Consider the following 26,805-nt stretch of genomic DNA (forward strand, 5'->3'; position numbering starts at 1 on the left):
TTGGCAAGGTGATAGCTATTCTGGGTGGGGAGGAGGTAAAAATAGGAGGGGTCTGTGAGCAAAGAGTAGACAGTGTTCAGAGACTGCAAGTCACAATTAATGAACAGGAGGAGGAATGGGTGAGGTAGGTAGATTGAAAGGAAATGGTGGTTAAAAAGTAGAATGAGGGCCAGATGAGGTGGCTTGCATATATAATCCTTGCCACTTGGGAAATGGATATCAGGAGGATTGAGGTTTAAGGCCAGTCCTGGCAAAAAGTTAGTGAGACCCCCATCTCAGCCAATAAGCTGGGCATAGTACCATATACCTGTCATCCCAGCTACATGGGAGGCCATAGGTAGGAGAACTGAGGTCCAGACCAGTCCCTGGCAAAAACGTGAGATCTTATCAAAAAAATAATTAACATGAAAAGGGGCTTGGGGGTGTGTGTCTCAAGAGGTAGAGCTTCTGTTTCGCAAGTGTGAGGTCCTGGGTTCAACCCCAGTACCACCAAAAAAAAAAAAAAGTAGAATATTTGAATTTGAAATTTTAGAGGTGGAGCGGCTTTAGGTGTTCCTCAGGTTGGACCCTGAAAATAAGCCTGAATTAAGAGTGGAGACGACTCTGTCACAGAACTAAGAGACTAATTTTGGGTGGCAGTCATCCAGAATGAAAGCAGGACTTGGAGATGGAGAGAATGAGTAAGGCAGTCACACACAGCTTAGTGATGATGGTGAGAAGAGGGTAGAAGGTAACACAGTGCAAAGCTGTGGGCTGAAAGCACTATGTCACATGGAGGGCCCAGGTGGTCTTGTAGGACATGGGAGAAGGGCAGCTTTCTATCTGTAATCTGTGTGGAAGTGCCCTTCTTGGTGGGAAGCCAGGATTACTTTGTATTTCTGAAATGTTGGAAACTTTAAAATGAAAATTAAGCACAGTTTTCTTGTAGGTAACAGATGTTAATTAATGGATATTATAAAATCCCAGTTTTATTACTACTGTTGTTTTAGTGCAAGGGTCCATATGGCACCTGATCATTAGAAATGAAATTGAGCTTAGGGGCCGCAATTGACTTAGTCTGGCCTCTTCTACTCTGTAGATGAGAAGACATGACACTTAGGGGTTAAGTGACTTGTCAGAGGCCACAGCTGAGGAAGAGACTGGAGTAGAACTTAAATCCCCTGGGCCAGGCTGGCTTGCATGCCTTTTACTGTCACTGGTCTTTGTACTCCTAAGTTTACATGTATTTTTGTTCTAAGCCTTCTTTTTAATACATTTAAATTGATATTTGCATCTTATTTTTGTTTTGTCCTTTATTTACATTACTGGATATATCCTTTTCTAATTAATACATTGAATTTTACCCATTCATGTACCCAGTTATCTTGCTGGGTAAGTTATCGGATAGTCTACCAATAGTGAGACATGGTTTCCGTATGTCTGTTATGTGAGAGATATAATGTTATGAATAAGGAGCTGTTTTCACATTGCTGCAAAACACCAGTGCCACACAGTGTTTAGATTGGTCTAAAGCAGGACTCTTGAGTCTGCTGTAGGAAGGTGTTAACCAACCCCGTTCAGTCCAACTTTGAGGATTAGGAGGCTGTACCATGTCCCTTTTTCCAAGTTTATGGACCTGTGACTCAGGATATGAACAAAAATATTGTAAAAGCTCTTGCTTTTTACTCTAATTATATCACTGGTTATATTAAGGAGAAACTACTTAAGTGCTCCCTTAGAGGCAGCAAAGAAAGCCATCATTCTTAAATTATAGAAGTTTTTGTTCTGGCATATTTTGACATTTTACCTGAGCTTTTTTGTTAGAGAATCAAGCAGTATTTTATAAATAAAAAAAGTAACACATTAGAGTTTTGTGTAAGTGTGGTAGCTGGCTCTAATGATCTATCTATCTATCTGTCTATCAGTCAACATGTGAATTTGTTCTAAGCTTCCTGACAGGCATAATAGACATTTGATTCAGAGAAATTTTAGTGTAAAATTTCTTCGGAGGCAATTTAATGGTTTTTCTAATTTTGGGGAATTATAGATAGGAGCTTAATTTAATTTATTTTAGAAGTGCATTAGTTTAAATGAATACTTTTCTTTTTATAATATAGCAAGTGGTACTATGAAACTCATGTGTTTTCACTTGAAAAATTCTTTTTAGCCAAAAGGCAGAATGCTCAGTTTTTCAGTTAGACCTTTCCCAGACTAAGAACAGGGGAAGTATTTTCCTTAAACACATGAGGATGTATGTCCTAGCATATTTATAATTGCCACAGAATGCCTCCAATAAACCAATCAAAGTATCACGTTTCCTATTTTTAATTGGTTCCTTCCTGTATAGTGTTAATGAATAGAAGGATGGATTTAATTTTCAATTATTTCACTGAAGCTCTTTTTGACTTCATTACTGAGTAGCTGAGAACTTGGAGGAACAACTATAAGCAAATTATATGAATTAGCAGAGTCAGAAGTACATTAATTTTGTTGACTCTTCTACTTTCATGTGAATCAGGTAATTTTTCTAGTAAATAGGTGGCATGTGACATCCTTTAAACCTAACTATTTATTCACTGTTCCACGTAACTGATTTTTGAACAGTTGAATTGTGAGACCTTCATTCCATTGCCAAAAATATACATTCAACTTAAGTATATCAAACAGCAATAGCAACAGAACTCAGAAACAAACTGATCAGTATTGTCAACGCTGGTATTAATGCATAGTTTTTGAATTTTGTGCATAGTGAGTGGACCAAGAACTCAGGATCCAAGTCTAAAAAGAAATGGTATGAAAGTTCCTGGTGAACATCGAAGAAAGGAGAATGGTGTAAGTGGATGCTTTTTGTCCATCTTGTATATGCCATAATGATACTGTTTTTTAAACTTTAAATATTATTCATTGTTACTTTGTTATTCAGTGGGTTAAGAATGGCCCCTTTTTAAAGGCTATTTTAAATTTATTTCATGGAAAGCATTAACTTTAATGATCTCTACATGGCTGCTATTGTGAGAAGTTAATATTGCTTGTATCGTAAATTCCAAACAAAATAAATGTTGAGCAAGTTTGAAGAAGTGTTTCTTTTTTTAGGGATTTTATTTGTTGCTATAATGATTTTTAGAAAAATGGAAAATTATATACTAGTGCCTATTCCTGTTACATATGAATTTAAGCAAATATCTTGATATACCTTGAAGACAATTCTTTTCAGAGCTCAGAATTTTTGATACCATCAAGGACTGGCTAGTTTACTTTGTCCTATCTATAGTTAATTTATGTTAGAGTCTAACAAGCATCTAGAATATGCATCTAGAATAGCCAAGACAACTTTGAAAAGAATAAAGTCGGTAAACTTATACTACCTGACTTGAAGACTTATGAAATCCTATAATCAATAGTGTGATATTGATGGTAGAGTGCCTGCCAGCAAGTGTGAGGCCCTGAGTTCAAACCCTAGCACCTCCAAAAAAATAATAATAATAAAAAAAAACACCAACAGAACAGAGAGTATACTTACCAGCAACAATTTTAGATAGCGGTACAAAAGAAGGGAGCAGAGAAATAGGCTTTTCAACATATATTGCTTCTACAACTCAATATTCATATGCAAAAAATGAACTTTGATTCTCACATCATTTGCAAGCAAAGTTAACTCAAAAGGGATCATAGGTTTAAGCATAAAATCTGAAAGTACAAAATTTCTAAAGAGAACAAAGAGTAAAAAATCGGTGACCGGCTAGGTACAGAGTTTTAAAACACACAACAAAAGCACAATACATTAAAGAAAAAAAAAAAAAAAACCTGGTCAACTGTACTTTGTCAAAATTAAGAACTTTTGTTCTTCAAAAGGACTCTTAAATAGGACATGCCTCTGGGTTCTATCTCTAGAACCACTGCCACCAAAAAAAAAAAAAAAGACCAAAGACCATAACTAATATTGTTACTGTGGTAATTGTGCTTTTCAACTCATGAGCATGGTATATTGCTCCATTTATTTATGTCCTTTTTCTCTCAGCAATGTTTTGGAGTTTTTAGTGTATAAGTCTTGCATATCTGTTAAATTTATCCCTGCGTATTTCATACTTTTAGTGCTTTTTTTAAAATTGTTTTTATTGTTTTATTATACATATGTGCATACAAGGCTTGGGTCATTTCTCCCCCCTGCCCCCACCCCCTCCCTTACCACCCACTCCGCCTCCTCCATCTCCCCCCCAACCCCCTCAATACCCAGCAGAAACTATTTTGCCCTTATCTCTAATTTTGTTGAAGAGAGAGTATAAGCAATAATAGGAAGGAACAAGGGTTTTTGCTGGTTGAGGTAAGGATAGCTATACAGGGAGTTGACTCACATTAATTTCCTGTGCGTGTGTGTTACCTTCTAGGTTAATTCTTTTTGATCTAACCTTTTCTCTAGACTTTTAGTGCTTTTTAAAATGAATATTTAAAAAGATTTCAATTTCTCTTGATTGTTGCTAATATGTAGAAATACAATGGATATTTTTACATATTGAGCTTTTATCTTGCAATCTTACTAAATAACTTATTAGTTTGGATAGCTTTTTTGTGGATTCCATAGGATTTTCTTCATAGGTGAGTATATTGTTTATCAGTAAAGACAGTTTAATGTCTTCCTTACCAGTCATGATCCTGTATATGTCTTGTTTTATTGTACTTGCTAGATCCTGTAGGACAGTGTCGAATAAATGTTAGAAGAGTAGACTGCCTTACTTTGTTCCTTACAGTATATCGTGCATTTTTTAGTGTTACCATCTTTTTAAATAATGTTCTGATGACTATGTTCTAGTTTAGGCCAGTCCCCCAGTACTGTGTTTAATACGATCAAACACGCTATCCTTATATAAATTAACTATACAACAGAATAATGCTAAATTGTTCCATTTATGTCCCTGACTGTTGAAACTATTTAATTTAAAATTTATAACCTAAAAGAATATTAGTCTGTGTATTAGTATGTTTTATATCTTAGAAAGTTAGTATGGTGAATATCAATACAGAAGTTAATGGTCTTTAGCATTATGAAAGGAAAATGGTGAGATAATTCTGGTGTGCTCAGTTCAGGTGAAGCTTATAAACAGACACTGAGGGAGGAGGCTCTGAAGTCACTTTGTAGTGAACTGGGCTGCATTTGTATTCTTTCTGCAGGTTAGCAGCCCTAGGATGGATCTGACTCTTGCTGAACTTCAGGAAATGGCTTCTCGCCAGCAGCAACAGATTGAGGCCCAGCAACAACTGCTGGCGACCAAGGTAATGTCCTGTTTTCAGAGATCTCATAGTCCACCATTTTAGCGTATGGATAACGCTGGTGGCAGTCTACCTGTTACTTCCCATGTAGGAGTTGGTATTCTCAATCCTCAGGTCACCTGGTGTGTGGTATTTTGTTCCTTTTACTTCAGCATTGCAGAAATCCTAGTATCAATCCAGTTGTTTGAGATTTTCCTGGCCACTGATTTTTTTTTCCCCTCCTTTTTGAGACAGTGTCTCTATATTGCCCAGGCTCCTGAGTAACTGGGATTTCAGGCACATGCCATCATGTGTGGACTGAAACCTGATTTAAATCAAAGTTAATTGTCCTGTATTGGGGATCAGTGAAATAGGAAAGCCATGAAGAGCCTTTTGCTTTGCTGCCAGATCTACCTGGGGCTATAGAGGAGCAACTTTTGAGTTTACTAATGCTAGAGTACTGTCCTCTTCTGCTGGGTGGCACCAGTCATAAGCTGCTTTCTTTATTTGTAGATTCATTACCTACAAACTAATCCTAGTCCTGGCTTGGGTGAGGAAAATTACTATAAGAAGACTCTCCATTGCTGTCAAAACCAGTCTCACTGCTGCTTCTTTTGCCAGCTGTTGAGTTACAATCTAAAGCAGATGCCAGCAAACTTTTCTCCTTAGAGCTGCATAATGCAAATTTTAGGCTTTGCATGCTAAGCTGCCTCTGTAGTCACTATTCAACTCTGCTTTGTAAGTATCCACAGATGGGTGTGGCTGTGTCCCAATAAGACTTTATTTAGAAAAACAGATAGCAAGTTGAGTTTGGAAGTCAGGCTATAGTTTGCCTTCTCTGGTCTACAAACTCGGTATCCTTAAGTGACCAATCTTTTAGTGACTATATATGTTCATTGCATCTGGGGTAGATAGTTGATGGTTTGACAGGTTACCCTTTGGGGCTTTGAAATAATGACCAAGGATTCTTTAAGGCAGTCTTCAACATACACTGTACCTTTCAATATGGTGTTACCTACGTTCCTGTGCATTCACTTCTATTTATAATACTAGAGAACAGCTTTTTCAAAGTCATGTGTCTCATTGCTTCTCGAACTTTGACATGTATTTGAACCACCTTGGAGTATTATTGAAAATGCATGTTCCGGGTTTGTGTTTGAGATTTCTGTGTTTCTAACAAGCTCCCAGGTGATGCTGAGGTTCCAAGACAAGTGGTGAGGACATGTATTCAAATAAAAAGGTTGATGTTGCAGAGTGCATTTCTAACCTCAGGATCCTCATTTGGAAATTACTTTCACTTTATATGTTTTAGTTTCTTTTGTTGTTGGTGGTTTTTTTCTTTTTTTTTGCTGTACTGGGGGTTTTAACTCAGGGCCTCATGCTTGCTAGGTAGACAGGTACTTTACTGCTTAAGCTACTCTGCCAGCTGTATACATATTGATCTGAGAAGTTTACCTTTGATTATAGATTGTGTGAGTGTGTTACTTAGTTTTAGTTAAAAGTTTTAATGTAATAAAAATAAAATTTAAATTGCATAAGTGCAGTTTTCTGAAGTTTTTTGCAGTTTGGGTTTTTGCAGTTACCATTTATGTAGTATAAGAGATTCACATTTTTTTTTTTTCTCCTGATACTGGGTCTTGAGCTCTGCACCCACATCTTGAGCCACTCCATCAGCCCTTTCTGTGATGGGTTTTTTTAAGATAGAGTCTCACGAACTATTTCCCCTGAGCTGGCTTTGAACTGTGATCCTCATGATCTCTGCCTCCAGAGTAATTAGGATTACAGATGTGAGCCACCAACGCTTACAAGAGCATTTGCAAGATTTACATTTGTTAGTTCCTTTAATCCTCACCAGAGTAACATGTAGTTACTGTTGGTTATCCCCCATTTTACAGATGAAGAAGCACAGACCTGTGTACTTGAAGAGGCTATATAGATTGCCCATGGTCTTATAGGGAGTATGTGGTTTGAATCTAAATTTGAATCCACATCTTCTGTATTTAACTGCTTTCCTGCACTGCCTCCCAACTCAACATGAGCGCCTTCTTAAAATCACTTTATGAAAACTAGTTCAAAGATCACTACTTGCTTGCTGTACAGGAACCACTTGGATTAAAAATACTAATTCCTGGACATTATCCCAGAGAGATTCTAGGAGGGCTGCGAAGTGTCTCTTGTGATGTACTTCCCAGGTGATTGTGAAGGTAGCATATAGGATGTATGAGGAAAGCAGAACATTATAGGTACATCTCAGTCTTGGCATCTGGTTTGTGGTGAGATTATTTTGAGGTTAGTTGTCTAATATTTGTACCTGATGATTACTTCTTTTTTCATCTTTAGGAACAACGCTTGAAGTTTTTGAAACAACAAGACCAGCGTCAACAGCAACAAGCTGCTGAGCAGGAGAAACTTAAGAGGCTTAAAGAAATAGCTGAGAATCAGGAAGCCAAGCTAAAAAAAGTGAGAGCACTTAAAGGCCACGTGGAACAGAAGAGGCTGAGCAATGGGAAACTTGGTAAGTTGTTCCCAGTAGACACTAAAGGCTACAGGCTGAGCTATTTTGGCATAAAAAAAAATCAAAGTGGTATAGGAAGTTTATATAAATTTCTAGTAAGAATGAGATGAGTCTTTGTAAACTTTTAATAGGAATTTTTTTTTATCAGCACTAGGATTTGAACTCAGGGCCTTAAGCTTGCTAGCAAGTGTTCTATCACTTGAGCCATGCCTCCAGCCCCCTTTTTCTGTTTTACTTATTTTTTAGTATATATATATTTTTGCATTTTTGCCTGGAGTGTTCCTCCTACCTGTGCCTCTCATAATTGGAATCACAGGTGTGTGCCACCACCTGACTTGGTTGAGAGGGTATCTTGCTAATGTTTTGCCCTATTGGCCTCAAACTGATTCTCCTGATCTCTGCCTCCTGAGAAGCTGGGATTCAGGCATGAGCCACCATGTTTGGCAAGAGGAATTTTTTGAAAAGGCTTAATGCACCGTAATTTTGATGTTGCAAATTCCTCTCAGTTTCTTTCAACTTTAAATGTTTTAGACAAGGTTTGAAATTTACCTTTGGAAAAGTAGTTTTCTGATAAAGAATTTGATGAAGGTAAGAATAGTTCCACTGATTGCAATACCATTTTAATTAAAATGTTAGTGACTCGAGGTCCTTCTACCTTTAAAAAGTTAAGGTTAAGAGTACTAAAGTTTCTTCATCTCCAAAATTTGGAGTTTAGCATGTAATAATATTTATTGTATAAATTCTGCAAATCTTTAAATGTCTATATCCAGAGAGAAACAGACAAATGTTGATTTCATTTGCTTCTAAAAGAAGTAGGTTGGTTCTAGAACATTTCTGAAAGAGTTCTCTTATTTTTAATTGGAAACTTTATTATAAAGCCTGGTTGCCTGGGAAGTATTCCATTCTCTTCTTTTCAACCATGGTTTCTGTTCTCTCCCATTCTAGTGGAGGAAATTGAACAGATGAATAGTTTGTTCCAACAAAAACAGAGGGAGCTCGTTCTGGCTGTGTCAAAAGTAGAGGAGCTTACCAGACAGCTAGAGATGCTCAAGAATGGCAGAATTGAGGGCCACCATGACAACCAGTCAGCTGTGGCTGAGCTCGATCGCCTCTACAAGGAACTGCAGGTATGCCACAGCTGCTCCAGAAACACAGCTGTTTGTAGAAGTGGCAGGAAGTGCTAGATTTTAGCTGCTTTTCCTTAAAGTGGAGGGAGAGGGAAGATCTAAACCCCAAAGAATCCAGAATAAACTTTATGGTAACTCAAACAGGAAACTTGAGGCATAACCACAGTCTAGCACAGATGTCACTTAATTTTAAACCAGGAGGCGAGGTATGTAGAGGGGACCTCATAATTTTAGAAATTATGTAATAGTTAACCTGGTGGACAAATTCTTTGTCCTACTCCTTGGCTGTCTTTGTTTTCTTCCTGTTTTATTCAGTTAAGAAACAAATTAAATCAAGAGCAGAATGCCAAGCTGCAACAACAGAGGGAGTGTTTGAATAAACGTAATTCAGAAGTGGCAGTCATGGATAAGCGTGTTAATGAGCTGAGGGACCGGCTGTGGAAGAAGAAGGCAGCACTACAGCAAAAAGAAAATCTCCCAGTAAGTGGACTGTTTGACAGTGGGGGTGGAGGGGTTGTGGGTGAGGGGCAGGATAGAGGCCTGGGGAGGAGGGAAAAGGATGAGTCGCCAGCCAGGTCAGTTTTTCTTAACAGCTTCTTCAGAATCATCATGTAGTGTGTTCTCAGAAAAAAGAGACAGTATTCTTGGATCCTCAAAAGATAATTTATTGCTTTTTTACTTTTTAATGTTTTTACCTCTGTGGCTCTGCTTTTTTTTCTAGTAGTTGTAATAAAGTACAGGTGAGAGTTCATTGTGGAGTGTTTTGTTTTGGAACATTTCTTGTAGACCCTGGCTAGATTCTGAAAGTGATTATCAGGAAAATTTTACAGCCTTTTCTGAGTTTGACAACCTTTTCTGAGTTTGATCATCCAATATGACTTACAATACTAAAGGACCTGTGCTTTTCCCCTAAGGTTTCATCTGATGGAAATCTTCCCCAGCAAGCTGTGACGGCTGCAAGTCGAGTGGCTGCTGTAGGTCCATATATCCAGTCATCTACTATGCCCCGGATGCCCTCCAGGCCCGAACTGCTGGTGAAACCAGCCCTGCCCGATGGTTCCTTCGTCATGCAGGCGTCAGAGGGGCCAATGAAGATACAGACACTACCCAATATGCGGTCTGGGGCCGCTTTACAAAGTAAAGGTAAAAACGAGTTCTTTCCAAGTCCTTCCCCACTTAGTTCTTCCCCTCCCCAATATATTTTCCCCCAAGTTTAATTTAAAAAAAATTGTCTTTATATTAAAAACTAAAAAAAAAAATCCTTGGTATTTTTAAACTCTAAACAGTACAGCTCTGCTTAGGAAATGAAATGAAATAAAAACTGAAAGTTGTTTTAAAAAGCTCCTTTTTGTCTGCCATGGGGGTGCTTGTAACCCTAGCACTCAGGAAACTGAGACAGATGGATTGTGAACTTGAAGCCAGCAGGGCTACATAGCAAGACCCTGTCTCAAAAACAAAAATAACAATAAAAGTTACCTGTTACCAAGGAAATTTTGATTTGATTTTAATAACGTAAGAACTTTTTGTATAAAAAGATCATATATATATAAATGTGAGTAGTGTCATCTTTCCAAAAAGTGAGGTTGTGAGTCCATTCTCTCCATGAATGATGTTTCATAATTCGTATGTGCTTATGCATGAAAATTTGCCTGCCAATAGGTTTTAGAGTAAAGGTAGACATGCTGAGAGTGTAAAAGTGAAAATAGCAGAGGCTCCTTGCCTTGATAACCTTTGCATTCTTTGGAGTCCTTGGGTTCATGGAGTGATAAAAGCCAGAATTTTATAATGGAAGGAGAAAGGAAGCAGAGTTATTTCTAGACACTCCTTAACTACTTTATTCAGACCCCTGGAAGTAAAAAGTAATAGCCAGTGTTGTCCTTTTCTTCTAACCATTGCAAAAAAAAAAAAAAAAAAAAGGCTAATTTTAAAGTATTTGTTATTTTGCCGTAATTACTAGGCTGTGAAGCAATAGTGTCACATAGTTTGGATTTTATTGCAGAAAGAGTTATATTTGTTTTTGTTTCTGTAAGAGAAAGTAAAAGTTATGACTTTTGAAATTTAAATCCTGAATATACTGATTTATGAAAGACCTGGTCAAAGTACAGGTTAAAAGTCCAATTTTGCCCTTTTTTTGTGCACATAATCACTTAAAATATTGTTTATAAGATAGGCTTAGATGCTTAGGTACACTGGGTTGGAAGTTGTCTTCTGGGTGACAGTTATGATTCTTACACAATGAAGAATAATAAAATGGATCTTTGCTGGTTCAGGCAAACTTTCTGTTTGCTGTGACTAACAGGTTCAAGTAAAATTTGAAATAAATCTAATACAGTATTTTCTAAATCTACTGGGATGTTGGTGAGTATAGAACTTAAAGCTGTGTTTAGAGATTAAAAGTTTTAACAATAAAATGAACCAGCAAAAGTACTTTTAGAATGCTGAGTTATTTGTAACATTTTTCTGTATTCCAGGCTCTAAAATCCATCCATCTGGCTCTGATTGGAGCCCTTCAAATGCAGACCTTTTCCCGAATCAAGGTTCTTCCATACCGCAGAGCTCTGGGAATACCCTGGACCAAGGTGAGGTTTATTTGTGTTACTCCTCACCATTATGTTTTTCATTTAAAAGATATTGGGTATTCTTTTCTAGATAGTTTATTTTCTAGTGTGTTAAAGCTAGGGACAGTTTTAACATTGTATTTATGTGACATCTTCATTTAGCTGTGGAACTAAGATACTAGCATTGTAGTGTTTGAGTTATTCTTTTATCAAGTTAGCTTAAAAATAGGAAAGGAGTTAGTGGTACAGAGTTTCAGAGAGATTTGGCATAGAAAAACTTACTAGCAAATTGGCAATTTTATTTCAGACTGTTTGAATATCAAGTTTTTTTTTTTTTTTTCTTTTTGTCTTCAGTTGATGATGAGGAGATTCTGCTGAGGGAGAAAGAGAAGAAAGTACGTCCCTTCTCAATGTTTGACACAGCGGACCAGTGTGCTGCTCCACCTTCCTTTGGTACCCTGAGGAAAAACCAGAGCAGTGAGGATATCTTGCGGGATGCTCAGGTACTTAGGAATATTCCAGTTGTTAAAATTTAATGGTAGTTCTGTAGTACATTTTGTAGAAGGAATAAAATACTATGTGGGAGAGAACAGAAGAAATAAAATGTATCTAGAACATTAGAAAATACGATAGGATTCTGTTTTTTTAAACAGTTGTGTTGTTTGAATACATATATGTTCTCACACTATACTGGAGAATGGCTGACATATTTGCCGGTCATGTTTTATGTAATTCTCTAAAGAGTGTAAGTATGTTGAAGAAACGAAGTATTTGTGCTGTTCAGTTATCTTATTTCTTTGAAGTCTGTAGGTAGGCTGTATCAAACAATTTTATGGTGACTATTAATTACCGCTAGGATCTTAACTTTAGATAAACAGGTTATGAGTGAATACTGTAAGTTAGGTGATTTTTTTTTTTTTTATTGGTCTAGATTGCATGATGCTCTTTGAAGTTTGCTTGTTTGTTTAGTTTTTGTTTTTTTGAGTCAGGGTCTCACTATAGCCCAGGTTTGCCTCAAACTCGAGATCCTCCTGCTCCAGCCTCCCAAGTGCTGCGATAACAGGTATGTACCACCACACCTGGTTAGATTGCATGAAGTTCTGATGAAGAGTGGCTTTCACTTATTGGAAGTGCCTGAGAACATGAAAGATGGAAGTTAAAAGTCTTAAGTTTGGCAAGAACAAGAAGGAAGTCATATAGGGGGAAAATTACATTGCATCACTGAAGTCCCTAATTAAAAATGATTAAATACAAAGATTTAAAAACTTTTTGATGACTTAAAGATGTAGAGCTAGTATTTTTATACTGTGTACTCAAATTTGTAAAATTAGGTTATCTAGGACTTCCTGTATACCCAGTTATACAGTATTTTAACTGGCTCTCTCTCTCTCTCTGTCTCTGTGTGTGTGTATTCGATAGGCTGCAAATAAAAATGTGGTGAAAGTACCACCTCCTGTTCCTACAAAACCAAAACAGATTAATTTGCCTTATTTTGGACAAACCAATCAATCACCTTCAGACATTAAGCCAGATGGAAATCCTCAGCAAATGCCAGCAGCTGTTACATCCATAGGAAATAAACCCAAGCCAGTGGGACAGCAGCCAAGGGTACTACTGTCTCCTAGTGTACCTTCAGGTGGCCAAGACCAAATTCTTTCTTCAGTAACTAAGCAAGAAAGTCCACCTGCTGTTGCAGTTCGGCCCTTTACTCCCCAGCCTTCCAAAGACACCCTCCTTCCAGCATTCCGTAAACCCCAGACTGTGGCAGCAAGCTCAATATATTCCATGTATACACAGCATCAGGCTCCAGGAAAAAACTTCCAACAGGCTGTGCAGAGTGCATTGACAAAGACGCATCCCAGAGGCCCACACTTTGCCAGTGGTAAGGTTCTTGGTTTCATTTCTACCTGAGGAGTTTTTGTGCTTAGGTCCTACACCAGAGCTGTCAGTAGACAGCAAAATATCTGGTCCCTATTTTGACTGATACTGTTGTTCTAAGAGTTTGAACTGTGGCTCCTATTACTTGGGAATTTAGTAGAGTGCCTGAGCCATGTCAGCTACTGCTGTAGGCACTGTGGACAGTGGGCAAATAAAGTGCAGTCTCCATTCTGAGAACTGGCTGGCCAATGGAAGGCAGATGCATCAGGGTCACATAATGCAGGAGGCTGTGTCTTCACTGTATATTCCACTAGAGGTTGTGTAGAGGATGGGACAGCTGCTCCGTCTCTTGTTTTTTAAACAACAACACTCTTTCACACGTCAGTCCCACAAAAAAAACAATAAAAAACCCTATAAATATGAAAGCTTGTTAAGATTAGTTTGTATTATATACAAACTACACATTCTGGACATTTGAGTTCTTTCTAAATCATTAGCTAGATTATAGGGCTAGAATAAAATTGATGATATTTTAATTGATTGAAAATAGCTTTCTAGTCAGGAAATAAGCATGTAATTGTGACTTAAGATGTTATAATGGAAATTAGCCAACAATATATGTGCTACCGCTTATGAGTCGTTGGAAAGACTGCTAGTATAATAATTTCAGAGTTAGTTTTGATGTAATCTGAATGTTAAATGGAAATATCTTTTGTAGAGATAGTGGTTCTTCATTTTGTAAGCCATATGATTTCTCACATTGATTCACAGTATGAAAGGTGAGATAGTGCCTGTTTGCATTTAGTCTGGACACACAAGAGGCTTACCAGTCTTCATTGGTTCTTTTTCACATTTCGGCATTGGGTGCCAGTCAGTGATTTCTTATACTTGGCCACGTTTTGTTTTCTTACTGTTTCATAAAACAATGGGGCATGTTACAGTCAGTGGGGGTTTTGATTCTATAATAAGCATTTGAAAGATGAAGTCTTTGCTTTGTCTTTTGTTATTTAAGAAGTTAGTTGGGCTTGAGAGATACTGTGTAGTAACTGAAATTAAAAGAGGCTTTAGATGTTGCCCTCTGTTTTCATTACTTTAATTAGCACTAATCGGGGCTTTGTTTTCTTTTCCCTTTTCTGATTAGTATATGGCAAACCTGTGATTGCTGCTGCCCAAAACCCACAGCAGCAATCGGAAAACATTTATTCCAACAGCCAAGGCAAGCCTGGCAGTCCGGAACCTGAAACAGAGGCTGTTTCTTCAGTTACTGAGAACCATGAAAATGAAAGAATTCCTCGACCACTCAGCCCAACCAAATTACTGCCTTTCCTGTCTAATCCTTACCGAAACCAGAGTGATGCTGACTTAGAAGCCCTACGAAAGAAACTGTCTAATGCACCAAGGCCACTAAAGAAACGTAGCTCTATTACAGAGCCAGAGGGTCCTAATGGGCCAAATATTCAGAAACTTTTATATCAGAGGACCACCATAGCTGCCATGGAGACCATCTCTGTTCCATCATACCCATCTAAGTCATCCACCTCCGTGACTGTCAGCTCAGAAAGCCCCATAGAAATTCCAAATCCATATTTACATGTGGAGCCAGAGCAGGAGGTCGTCCCTCTGGTTCCTGAATCACTGTCCTCAGAGGATGTGGGGAGTGCCAGTACAGAGAACAGTGACATGCCAACTCCTTCTCCAGGCTTTGATTATGTGCCTGAAGGAGTCCCAGAAAGCAGCACAAATTTGCAGAGTAACACAGAAGAACCAAACCGAGAGGCTCCCCATTTGCTTGAAGTGTACCTGGAAGAGTATCCCCCTTACCCACCTCCACCCTACCCATCCGGGGAGCCTGAAGGGCCTGAAGAAGACTCTGTGCGCATGCGCCCACCTGAGATCACAGGGCAGGTCCCTCTGCCTCCTGTGAGTAACGTGTTTCATGGCCATTTAGAGAATCTGTTATCTTTGCATTCTTCTCCAGTTGACCTTTCTATTGTACAGTCCCTTAACACAGCATGAATCTATAAGTGCTATAAAAATTCAGTATATTCAGTATAAAGAATAGTTATGTATTTTTGAAAGAAACTTTTTCTTTTATGAAGGAAACAGTTTTTTGCTCTTACCTCTCTGCATGCCACATTTATTGTTTCCTCTCTAGCCGATGTCACATATTGGTAAGCTACACTGAATTGAAAAGACCCGGATTTGAGCTTAATCAGATAGTGTAACTTCTCTCATTGGCAGTAGCATTCTTTTTCAAACTTTTCTTCCAGCAGCAAAATTTATTTTTAATGAAATGTTACGTGAAATCTCAAACTTAACTGATAAATTGGAAGGGTTGGGTAAAGCGACAGCCGGGAGAGGTAAGTGGACAGAGGGTGGGATACGCGTCTCTTTAGCCTGTCCCTCCCCTTCAGTGTGGTGTGAAAGTCACTGGCAAATACCCTGATCCAGCATTAAGGTATTTTAAAACTGTGTGTTTTGGCTTGGGGATGCCTTCCACACTCCTAGATACAAAGCTTTTGTTCAGGAGTTTATCATGTCACTTTGAATTGGTGAGAGAACAACTCCAGAGTATATGAACAAAACCTGCTTTTTTATAGTTTAGTTGGAAGTCATTTGGTTTCCTTAAGCACAGAAAAAAATAGAATGCTGAGCCCTGAATGTGAAACATGGGTAAAAGCAAAATAGCATTTTAAAATAAGTGTATTTTGTATGTGTGACCCCTTAATCTTTTAGCTATAATAGTATTCATAGGTAAAGATTGTTCAGAGTTACTTTGTTGGTTATAGTGGACATAACTTTTCTGTAAAAAACAGTTGAACTAGAAAAGTTTTAAAATAGAGGTTAACACTTTTTAAGCAATTTTGTTTAAGTTCTAAAGCTCTGTTTTCATTTTAGTTTTAATTGTGAGAAAAAAAGAAGTTTAAGCCTTATCGACCAAAACTAACCTCAATATAGCTATTTGTCATTTCCCCTACTTTTTTGTTGTTTTGTCAAAGTAAATCATACTTTCAAGGAGGAGAAAAGAAACCAGGGTTTGTACAGTGATCATGCTTCCTTTGGGGAATGCTGTTATTTTCTTCCTAGAAAAGTGAATTGCTCTTTCCTTCTTGTCTTAGAGAAGCAGATGTTGCTGTATTATGTGCTCTTTAAAAGTGGGCCCGTTGCTTACACTGTGCAGCTAATGAAGGCTGTTAGCAGAGTCTTACAATCTGACACTTTTCTATTTTTCAAGGAACATCCTTTTAGCTGTTGTGCATTTGTGAGATATCTTTTTTGTCATGTAATTTTTTTTCTTACCTCAGTGACGTTCCACATCTGAGATAAAATGAAAGTGTTTATAAAATGTAATATATGTATCATACTTTAGGAAACATTTCCACTTTGTTGAACGTATTTAAGAAAACTGTTTTATAGAATGTTAGATTTAGTCTTTAAAATGCCTTTTTTTATAAGTCTGACTTTTAAAACATTTTAAGACTGGTAGGATTCCTCCCTGGTATTTCTAATAGCAGTTTTTATTGTTATCTTGTTACATGCTTTAGTTTGAGGAGGCACCATAGCATGACATAGTTAAGATCAAGGGCTTCAAAGAAGCCAGTTTACTTGGATTTGAATTCCCGCTCTGCTACTCACTGGACGTGTGTGCCCTAGTTTCCTTTTGTGTGAAATAAGGAGGATTAAGTAAATAATTTCTGTGTTAGCTATTAGGAATCTGAGCTGTGGTGTTGCCCAATTGAAAAGTGTGGAGCTTGCTGTGTGCTAAATTAGGTGAATTTGAGACCAGTCTTGGCTAGCTGAGGTACTTGACAAAAGTCAGCCTACTTGCCAATTGAGTTTCTACTCACAGTTTAGTTCATGCTAGATTGTGTTCTCAAGTGTACTTTCATTAGACTTTATAAAGTTATGTTCTTCCACTTTGTTACCTAGTTCACTTCATGAAAACTTACTAAGCTTCATATTATGATTCGTATACTTTTCTAAATTTAATACTTGAATAAACTGTTCTTTATTTTACATGTATAATAAATTTACACACATATATATGTTTGTATCTATATTTTGGGCCTCACACTTGGTAGGCAGGTGTATTCTACCACTCGAGCCACTCCTGTTAGCCCCTAAATAGGTATTTTTAATTTTTTTCATTAACTTAGTTCATCTCTTTCTCTCCTATTGTAGTTATATGTTAGTCTCTTTTGCTTAATTTTCCATTCATTTCCTTTGCAGGGCAAAAGGACAAACTTGCGTAAAACTGGCTCAGAGCGGATTGCTCATGGAATGAGGGTGAAATTCAACCCTCTTGCCTTACTCCTTGACTCATCTTTGGAGGGAGAATTTGACCTTTTACAGAGAATTATTTATGAGGTATGACTATAATTAGTAAAGTTCGTAAGTATGACCTTGTGTTTTGTTTTAAAGTCAAAAATAGAAAGCTACTATAGAGAAATTCTGTTTTGAAATTTTCTTTTCTGGGATTATAGGGTTGTGGAAAGAAACTTGGAGCATGCGCTAAAATAGGCTATGCTATTTTAAAAGTGTAACTGAAACTTGGATGATGCAGAAGTTCAATGTTCACTTGAAGTTCTTGGAGAGAATATTAGCCTTCTGTAAAAATTGCTCATGTGTGGATTTGTACCATACAGTATTGAATTATAGATGTGGTTCCCTATTTTTCAGAAGCCTGCTATTTAAAATATTTTTAGTTGACCTTTTTTTTTTTTTCGTTTCAGTACCAAAAGTAATTTCTACTTAGAAGCTAATTTGTGGTGGGAAGTTGGGAGGATAAATAAACAAAAATGATATAAAGATATATTTCTGGTACTAATTTAATTTTTTAAACACCTTTTTATATTTATATTAATTTGGCTGTTCTGTCTGCCCTGTTTCTAGAATTGTTCTTGATACAGTTTTCTTGTAAGTTTTAATTATGACTTTTAAAAATGCCACAAAAGTCTGTTTCTGTTGTCTTGACCTTCAGAAGCCAGTTAGTAGTAAAGTCGAGGTGACAAAAAATTGGAATGACACTCACCCTGCTTATTGACGTTACAGGTTGATGACCCAAGTCTGCCCAATGATGAAGGCATCACAGCCCTTCACAATGCTGTGTGTGCAGGCCACACAGAAATAGTTAAGTTCCTGGTACAGTTCGGTGTAAATGTAAATGCTGCTGACAGTGATGGGTGGTAAGATCTTTTTTTATATTTATCAAACTTCAGTTGTGGATGTCTGTCCTGTCATATAAGCAATATTGTAGTGCTACTGGAAGGCCGAGAAGTACATTAATATATATCCTTGAAATAGTTGTAATCTAGCTGGAGAAATGTGCTGTTGATTTTTGAAGAATTAACATTTTACGTAGCAACTGTGTTATTCCAATTCTGGAAGTGAATAGAGTTTTTTTTTTTTTTTTTTAAGTTTAACAAATAATAATAAAGATAAGAGCTATCATAAAGTTGTAGGTGCATAATTAGCATGCTTAAACAAATTTTAAAAATGCCGATTTAAACTTTGGAGTCATTAATGTTTCCCATATTTGTGGGGGATACATTCCAAGACCCTCAGGGGATGCCTGAAACTGAGGATAGTATTTAACCCTATATATGCTGTTTTTTTTTTCCTAAGCCTGTAAACCTGTGATAAAATTAAATTTATATATTATGCACAGTAGGAGATAAACAACAATAACTAATAAAAAAGTAGAACACTTGTAAGAATATATTGTAATAAAATTGCCAGCATTGCTCCCCCTGTGCCTTGAGGCCATTCAGTAAAATAGGAGTTATTGGAACATAAGCACTGGAATGCAGTGGCAGCGATCTGGGTCTTGACGTGGCTAGTAAGTGACTAATGGCATGTGCAGTGTGCATGCGTTGGACAAAGGGGTGCTTCATATCCCTGTGGAACAGAGCAGACAGTGCAGGATTTCACACACTCATGCTGTTTAGAACCAGTGTGATGTGAAACTTATGGATTGTTTATTTTGGGAACTTTCGATTTAATATTTTTAGGCCTCAGTTTATCTCTGCTAAGTGAAAACAGCAAAATGTGGATGAGTGGGAATACTGTATGTTCCTTTTGTGGATAAATCAAAAAACTTGACTTTTTCTATAAAGGATTGTAAAAAGTTATGATAGTCCTATTTAGTATTTTAATTTTAATTTTTCCTTTTCATATACAAATAGTTACAGTATCAGATTCTTATGTATACATAAATTGTATGCATAACATACACATATTCCTCATATTCCACTAATTTATTATGGAATTAGTAGAATTATTATGTGTACTCATTTATTATGACTGTCTCCTCATTGGTAATTAAGTTTTTTTCAAATTTTTTTTGTTGCTATAAATAATACTTGAGGAAATATTGTGGTTGCATTTAAAAAATTTATGATATATAAAAGTAATGTGTGCCCATTGTGGAAAATGTACAAAACAGAGAATTGAGAAGAGGAAAACAAGCCATCTTCGCTTCCACAATCTACACATAAACACCATGGTTATTTTAATGTACTTCCCTCCCTCAAGCTTCCCCCCACCCACTGCTGCTCAGATTGGACCCAGGGCCTTGCACATGCTCTACCTAGCTCCCTTAGCCCTCAAGATCTTTTCTTATATGCTTTGGAAAATATAGTTAAAATCATAATGTATATTTATATCTGTGATATTTAGTCTAATTTTTTGGTTTGGCATTGTAGCATAAGCAAAACAAATTCTTAATGCATTGCAAGGTCCTTGTTTCCTTAATGTTGGAAATTTAGGTTGTATATAATTTTGACTCTTAAAAGCTGTGCAGTGAAAAACTCTATACTAATATTTACTAAGTTATTAATAATAGTATTCTGAAGTAGGAGATGGGAAGTAATTGCCTTTTCTTTTAAAAAACCATATACCTGGGCTAGGGATGAATACTCAGTGGTAGAGCATTTGCCTAGTGTGCACGAGGGCCTTGGTTTGAACCCCATCCCCAGCACTGCAAAAGAAAGGAAAAGGAAAAAGAAAACAAAAACCATTTGCCCAAGAGAACTAAATGATTGGGAGAGGGAAGCATAAAGAAATTCATCTTAGGTACCTCAGAGCTTGGTTAACATTTTTAAGCTTGTCTTAAATTTGGATTGTGGTGTTAAGTCTTCTTGGCCCTTTACCATTAATTCAAGGAATTTATATTATTAAATGTTTGGGAGATGAAGTAGCTCAAGTGGTGGAGTGCCTGCCTACCAAACATAAAGCCTTGAGTTCAAATCCTAGTGCCACCAAAAAAAAAAAAAATTGGGATGCTGGAAAAGATTCTATTTAATGGTATTGGATAAATTCCTGCTAAGCAGTTGCTAAAATATATTGAAATGTGTGTGTTTTGTAGTCACTTTTCTAGTATGAATTGAATTGACAGATACTTTCAATTCAAATTTAATTTGAGTTTTAAAAAATAACTATAAAGGTAGCCTGTATGTGCAACTTGATTCCTTCAAAATTGGTGATGATAAAGGAATATCTAAAAGCACATTTTTGCATGAAGACCTATAGTTTAAGGACAGTTTGGTCCTCTCTGGCAGAAATAATGAAGCTGGGAAATCCAGACCTAGGACTCAGTCCCTTTGATTCTGTTCTTTGTACAAACTCATTTCCTTGGTTCTCACTCTACCCAGTTCCTAGCTCCTGGTGGTCCATTACTCCATCATAGTTTCCTTTGTTACTATGAATCTTTGATAGGTTCAGGCATCTGTTGAGCTGGTTTAAAAAGGCAATTTAAGAGGTTTTCTGAAGAAATGTCTAAGAGACTCTAGAACTTACAAAACAGATGTCATTCAGTGTGGAAAAACATGTTTAGTTCTTGCTGTGTCTTACTTCACAGGACCCCATTACATTGTGCTGCCTCATGTAATAATGTCCAGGTGTGTAAGTTTTTGGTGGAATCAGGTGCAGCTGTGTTCGCCATGACCTACAGTGACATGCAGACTGCTGCAGATAAGTGCGAGGAGATGGAGGAGGGCTACACTCAGTGCTCCCAGTTTCTCTATGGTATGTGGCCAGTGCAATTAAAGAGTTCCCCCTCTGTCTCTACAGTATAAGTCTATGTATATTTGTTATTTGGAAAAATCTTTTGTGCTAAACATGGCTTGGATGCAGAAAATGGGACAGTGTTGGTACAAATATAGTACAGCTTCTGTGTGTATGCCTAGAATCAGCTGTTGTCAGGGGCATTTTCAACTGCAAAAGACTCATGTAGCTTCTGACCTAGGAGTATTAGTTCTAAGGCTTTGGGCAGTCACATGACCCCCTTATTAAGTTACATTTATTAAGTGATATTATTGAGTGATAGTGATCTATACATGTAAGTTAACAGAACTACTCCTTCTAAGATGATCGAGAGAAGTAAAGCATCAATCCATAAATTCAAATGGTCCACGTTTTCCTGTCATAAAATAAAGGCAACACATATTTTGGAGGGCTTTATTCATTATGCTTTCTTGAGTTTGAGTTCATGATTCTGATTACTATAAAAAGGTATTAAGGTTATACCTAGAGACAAATCTTCTGCCTAGAAAAAAATACAGTTGAAGTTTTAGATGAGTATATGCTGGTTGCCATTTTTATTTAGGAAAGTTTTTTAATTCAAGGCTTAGAAGTTGAAGTTAATTTTCCTGTTTAGTTTGGCTTGAGAGGAATTGGGAAGGAGAGAAGACAAATGAGATCCCAGGACCACATACTGCCCCAGCTTTCAGAAGCTCCTTTCCCAGTTCATCGAAAGGCTCCTGAGGTTACAAAGATAGGCCTTGCCTTCTCTGCCTGGCCAGTTTCCTGGTGTCTTTGCCTGTTTTCAGGCTCTGTGTGAGAAAGTTCCCTCCATCTTTCTCAACTTTTTTGTTAGGAGGATGGGGTGTGTTTGTTGTTATAGGGATCAAACACAGGGCCTTGCACATGCTAGCTAAGCTCTCTACAGCTGAGCTATACCCTTAGCCCCTCAACTGTTAAGTTTTTATTGTTGATATTTATGATTACTTTTGTTTATATTTTCAACTCTAGACTATAAGATATTTTGATAGTATTTTAAAATTCATATGATGTATTGACACACAACATGTTATTTTAACTTTATTGGCCATCTTGAGCTATATTTAGATATGGAATGTGATTTTTAAAAACATTTGGGACAATTTTATCAGATTTTTGATAAGATTTTTGAAATATATCAGGGATATCATGAGTGTTTATGACACACTGTGTAGGTTAAGTAATGATAATGGGTTGAAGACAGTGAATGGCTGTGTATCCACCTTAGAAAGCAGAACATGACCTCTCTATGACATCTTCTGCACCTCCCTGATGTGGCCCCTCTTATATCTGTGGTGACCACTCCCTTGAAATTTAGCATTCCTTGGGTTTTTTTTAAATAGTTATAATTTTTATGTGTGTGTGAAAGCCTCTAATGGTTTTTTTTTTTCTTTGCTATACTAGGGTTTGAACTCAGGTCTTTATGCTTGCAAGGCAGGTGCTCTGCCACTTGAGGCACACTGCCCACTCTTTCTTGCTTTGGTTATTTTGAGATAGGATCTTACGGGTCTAATTTTGACATTTCTATAAAATAAGTCATACTGATGATTATGTTTTTTAGTTTCACTGCATGCATTTAGCCATAGTTTATTTTCCCTGTGCTATACTATTCCATTTTATGATTGTATCACAATCTATCTTTCTATTCTAGTTTTAAAGAACATAGAGACTACTTCCTGTTTTTTCATATTTTTCTTTTGGTGTGCTCTTTGACTCTTTATTGATAGAGTATCTCATGGTGACTTTAGTTTGCATTTCTGAAATTACCAGTGACATTGAGCATATTTTTAGGCCCCTCAAAAATTTTTTACCTAGCAAATGTGAGGTCCTGAGTTAAAGCATCAGTACTGACTTGAAGTGAGTTTTTTCTTTCACTCCCTTGTTGGAGCAAGCTTTCTCTCACTCCTGGTTATTACTGAATCTAACTGGGGGCAACTGGGGGTGCAGAAAGGACATAGAACAGACAGACAGAAAGTTGGGGCCAGGTGTGTTGGGCGCTCCCGTGGAGACATACAACTCTCATTGTGTCTTTTCTCTCTTACTCTCTTTTATTTTACTCTGCTTCTTTTCTCTCTTTATTCTTTAAGGCCTTACTCTTTTACAGTTCTTTAAAACCTTGCTTCTAAAGTCTTTCCTTAAAACCTTGCTTTTAAAGTCTTCTTTTCTGTTCTTAAAAGTCTCTTTCTTTAGACTCATTCTGTCTCATGTTTTCTCTTGCTCTGTCCCATGTTTTCTCTTAGCTGTTCTTTAGCATAATCTCTCTTAAAGTCTTTGCCCTCACACTTGCACTGTCCTATGTTTTCTTTAGCTTTTCTAAAGCCTATGTATAAAGTTCTTGGTGTAGACTTTCTATCAATCCCTCTTTAGCCATTCCCCTTTAGCAATTTCCTTTTATCAGTTTCCCTTTAGCAATTCTTTTCCCTTCAGCAATCTCCCTCCAGCACTTTCCCTTCAGTAATTCATTTCCCTTCATTAATTCTTTTCCCTTCCAAAGCCTCCCACATAGAAAAGCCAAAAGCCAAAAGCAAAAGCCTTAAGCAAAAAGCCCAAAGCAAAAGCCCCCCATCCTCTTTCAGTGAGTCTTTTATATCCAGTGGTAAACAGGGTGGAGCAGCATTTCTGGGGGTGGGGCCTGACATTGTAACAGGAGAAACCTGCTTTCCTACTTACCTAAATTTAAACAACTTAGAAGAAGCAGCTGTTCTGCATTTTCCTCTTCTGTGAGGAAAATCTCAGCCTGCAGACAAACATCTTAGGAAAAGCAGCTGAGCTGCATTTTGCCTTGCTTATGTCCAGTTCTCATAGGCTTCTTATAATCAGCTCTCCACACTGACTGCAAAAACAAAAAAGGTAAAAGGCTGGGTGTGGTGGTGCCTGCTTGTAGTCTTGGCACTCTGGAGTTTGAGGCAGGAGGATCATGATTTCAAGGCCAACCTGGGCTACATAGCAAGACCCTATCTCCAAAACAGAAAGAAAGAATGCTGTTTATCTTAAATAAACAATGTAACAAGAAAAAAAAAAAAGGTGGGAAAGATGAATTTGCGACTCTTAATCTGGTAAATAGTGAAGCAATGAAATTTTTTTTACCATTCTTAGTGATTTATTGAAAACTGGAATTTGAGTTGTTATTTTGAATATATTAAATTATCCAGGAGCCTAAAGGTGGCGCAAGTGGTAGAGCACTTGCTTAGCATGCACTAGGCTGTGAACTCAAGCCATAGTACCGTTAAAAAAAGTATCCAGAATTTCTCTCGTACCCCCTTCTCCCATCTCAAACAAATAATGCATTGGACCAGCTTTAAGGCTTTGAGGAATTTTAGTTATATCAAGTTTTATTGAAAGCTTTGCATTTTTATTTAAACAGGAAAGTTGGAAATTTGCCTGACCTTTTAGATTGGCAGAGGCCTCTTATGGAAAAGAAAATTTCATTTTTTTGCCCAGAGTGAGAGATGCACAATTAATAGTTTAATACTCATGTATGTTGAGAAATCTATTCAAAAGCAAGCAGATAGTTCTCTGGCCTTTTTCAAGGACAAAAGGTTGAAAATGACGATTAACTCTGAATTATTGGAAGCCTTATTGTCTTATTCCTTTTATCTCTTCCCTCTCCTCTTCCCTTTCTTCTCTTCCTCTACCTCCAGTTGATGATTGTTTCTTACTGCCATTTCATTGCCCTTTACCTTTAGGACTGGACGATATCAATGGAGAGAGGTAAAAGTTAAATAATTATAACTTAGTTAACTCTGCCAAAAAGTGGGCTTTTTCCTCCCTCCCCAATATATGGATTACAGCATCTTTGTTATTTAGATTGTCATTATTTTAGTTATTACATAGACTTATCTCGTGTCTAAAATGTCATAGTCTGCATTCTCACACACTTGCTAATGTATTTTATTTTCTCTTTCTCCATTTGGGATTTGATAGAAACCATTTTAATAGATACAACACTTGTTTTTCTCTGTCTGCTCTGAGTGTCAGGTAAAGAAGGAATGATGTTTTCAGAGTTCCTTGTTCACTACACTTAGAAGTATGCTAGAAGTTGAAAAGCACATATTTTAGTTTCGAGATTGGCAAAGTTTTTCTCTAAAACCAGTTTTAAGAAATGCTTATAAGGTGCTAGTTGTCAGAGCAGTTTGAGATAGAATAGCATGTGTTAATGTGTCTTTTGTATGTTCCATATGCACTGCTGATTTTCATTCTTCTCTCCCACTCTGAGAAATTTATTTAATGTTTAATGCAGTATTGGCATTCCAGCTAGTACTTGTGTTCTCTCACTTTGTTTCATATAGTTAAAGTTCTTAAGAGTGGTATAATTTGAGTGGTATAATTATAATTGAGTAGTATAATTTGTTCTGTATCTTTCTGTTGTGATTGTAGGAGTTCAGGAGAAAATGGGCATAATGAATAAAGGAGTCATTTACGCATTGTGGGATTATGAGCCTCAGAATGACGATGAGCTGCCCATGAAAGAAGGAGACTGCATGACGATCATCCGCAGGGAAGACGAAGACGAAATCGAGTGGTGGTGGGCACGCCTTAATGATAAGGAGGGATATGTTCCACGCAACTTGCTGGGAGTAAGTTTTTTGAACACTTGCTATGCTTTTTGTGTGTGTGTCAAAGAGGGGCTCTCCAAAATCTGTTGTGTGTTGTGAATACAGTGCAGCTTGCAGACTTACAGCCACATTTTTAGTGATTCCTACTCTGTCCAAGAGCCCATTAATATATTTGCCAGAGAAAGTGAGATTAGCATGTTCCAAAGCTTTGCATTAAGCTCTTTTGTAAAACTCAGGTGGTTCTTAGGTGCTTCTGTGTACACAAGAGGGGGTGTGTTAGGTGTGTGAGAGTGAGAGAGATCTCTCTTGAGATCTACCTGGAGTATTTATTATCTGGGTAATCAGGTGGTGGGAGGAAAGTGGGAAGAGCTGGAGAAGCCTGCTTCTTCAGATTGTTTATAAGAGTAATACAGGGCAATGATAGATATTGTAGTTATTTTTATCAGGTGTCAGACATGGTCTACTCTGACATCCAGTCCACCTGTAGGGATTCTGTTTGCCCAAGATCCTCTGCTGGGGTGCTGCTTTCTGTGGAATTTCTTAAAAATCACTCCAGTGCTGGGATTTGGCAGTCTGATTCTGACCAGCATTCCCTCTTCTGACTTTCCCTTTCCCCATGGGTTGCCTAAGGTACAGTGTAAATGACTTCATATATATACCTTGACTGCTGCCTTCCTGAGAGCATCATTTATTGTGAAATAAACTTCTGAGGTTTAGACAATAGTCATTTATATGATACTAAAGTAAATTTTAAGGAATAATGAAGGGCCAGGCATAGCGGCTCACTCAGCTGCTCAGGCAGTGATCACAGGAGGATTGTGGTTTGAGACCAGACCAGGCAAAAAGTTAGTGAGACCCCTTTTTAACAAACAAGCATGGTGGTACATGCC

The 26,805-nt window shown here is 37.3% G+C and overlaps 1 protein-coding gene and 1 long non-coding RNA gene across 3 annotated transcripts in view; one reads left to right on the top strand and one right to left on the bottom strand.

The window, feature by feature from the left end:
* The window catches only part of Tp53bp2 (tumor protein p53 binding protein 2), a 57,008-nt gene that overhangs the window by 26,967 nt on the left and 3,236 nt on the right, over window positions 1–26,805 (top strand). For both annotated transcript variants that reach the window (XM_020153219.2, XM_074048238.1), the window contains 14 exons: window positions 2,729–2,811; window positions 5,146–5,247; window positions 7,564–7,738; window positions 8,684–8,865; window positions 9,181–9,345; window positions 9,780–10,008; window positions 11,337–11,444; window positions 11,778–11,926; window positions 12,843–13,305; window positions 14,443–15,221; window positions 17,532–17,669; window positions 18,354–18,487; window positions 21,160–21,326; window positions 25,737–25,936. In XM_020153219.2, the coding sequence (XP_020008808.2) occupies window positions 2,729–2,811; window positions 5,146–5,247; window positions 7,564–7,738; window positions 8,684–8,865; window positions 9,181–9,345; window positions 9,780–10,008; window positions 11,337–11,444; window positions 11,778–11,926; window positions 12,843–13,305; window positions 14,443–15,221; window positions 17,532–17,669; window positions 18,354–18,487; window positions 21,160–21,326; window positions 25,737–25,936 (3,074 nt within the window). The remainder of the gene's footprint in view (window positions 1–2,728; window positions 2,812–5,145; window positions 5,248–7,563; window positions 7,739–8,683; window positions 8,866–9,180; window positions 9,346–9,779; window positions 10,009–11,336; window positions 11,445–11,777; window positions 11,927–12,842; window positions 13,306–14,442; window positions 15,222–17,531; window positions 17,670–18,353; window positions 18,488–21,159; window positions 21,327–25,736; window positions 25,937–26,805) is intronic.
* Window positions 12,317–25,742, bottom strand: LOC141413929 (uncharacterized). Its single transcript, XR_012438953.1, has 2 exons — window positions 24,030–25,742; window positions 12,317–14,211 (listed from the first exon to the last, which is right to left on the bottom strand). It is a non-coding gene; the product is annotated as an uncharacterized lncRNA (long non-coding RNA).

The sequence above is a fragment of the Castor canadensis genome, chromosome 11, assembly GCF_047511655.1.
Source record: "Castor canadensis chromosome 11, mCasCan1.hap1v2, whole genome shotgun sequence".
Lineage (NCBI taxonomy): Eukaryota > Metazoa > Chordata > Mammalia > Rodentia > Castoridae > Castor > Castor canadensis.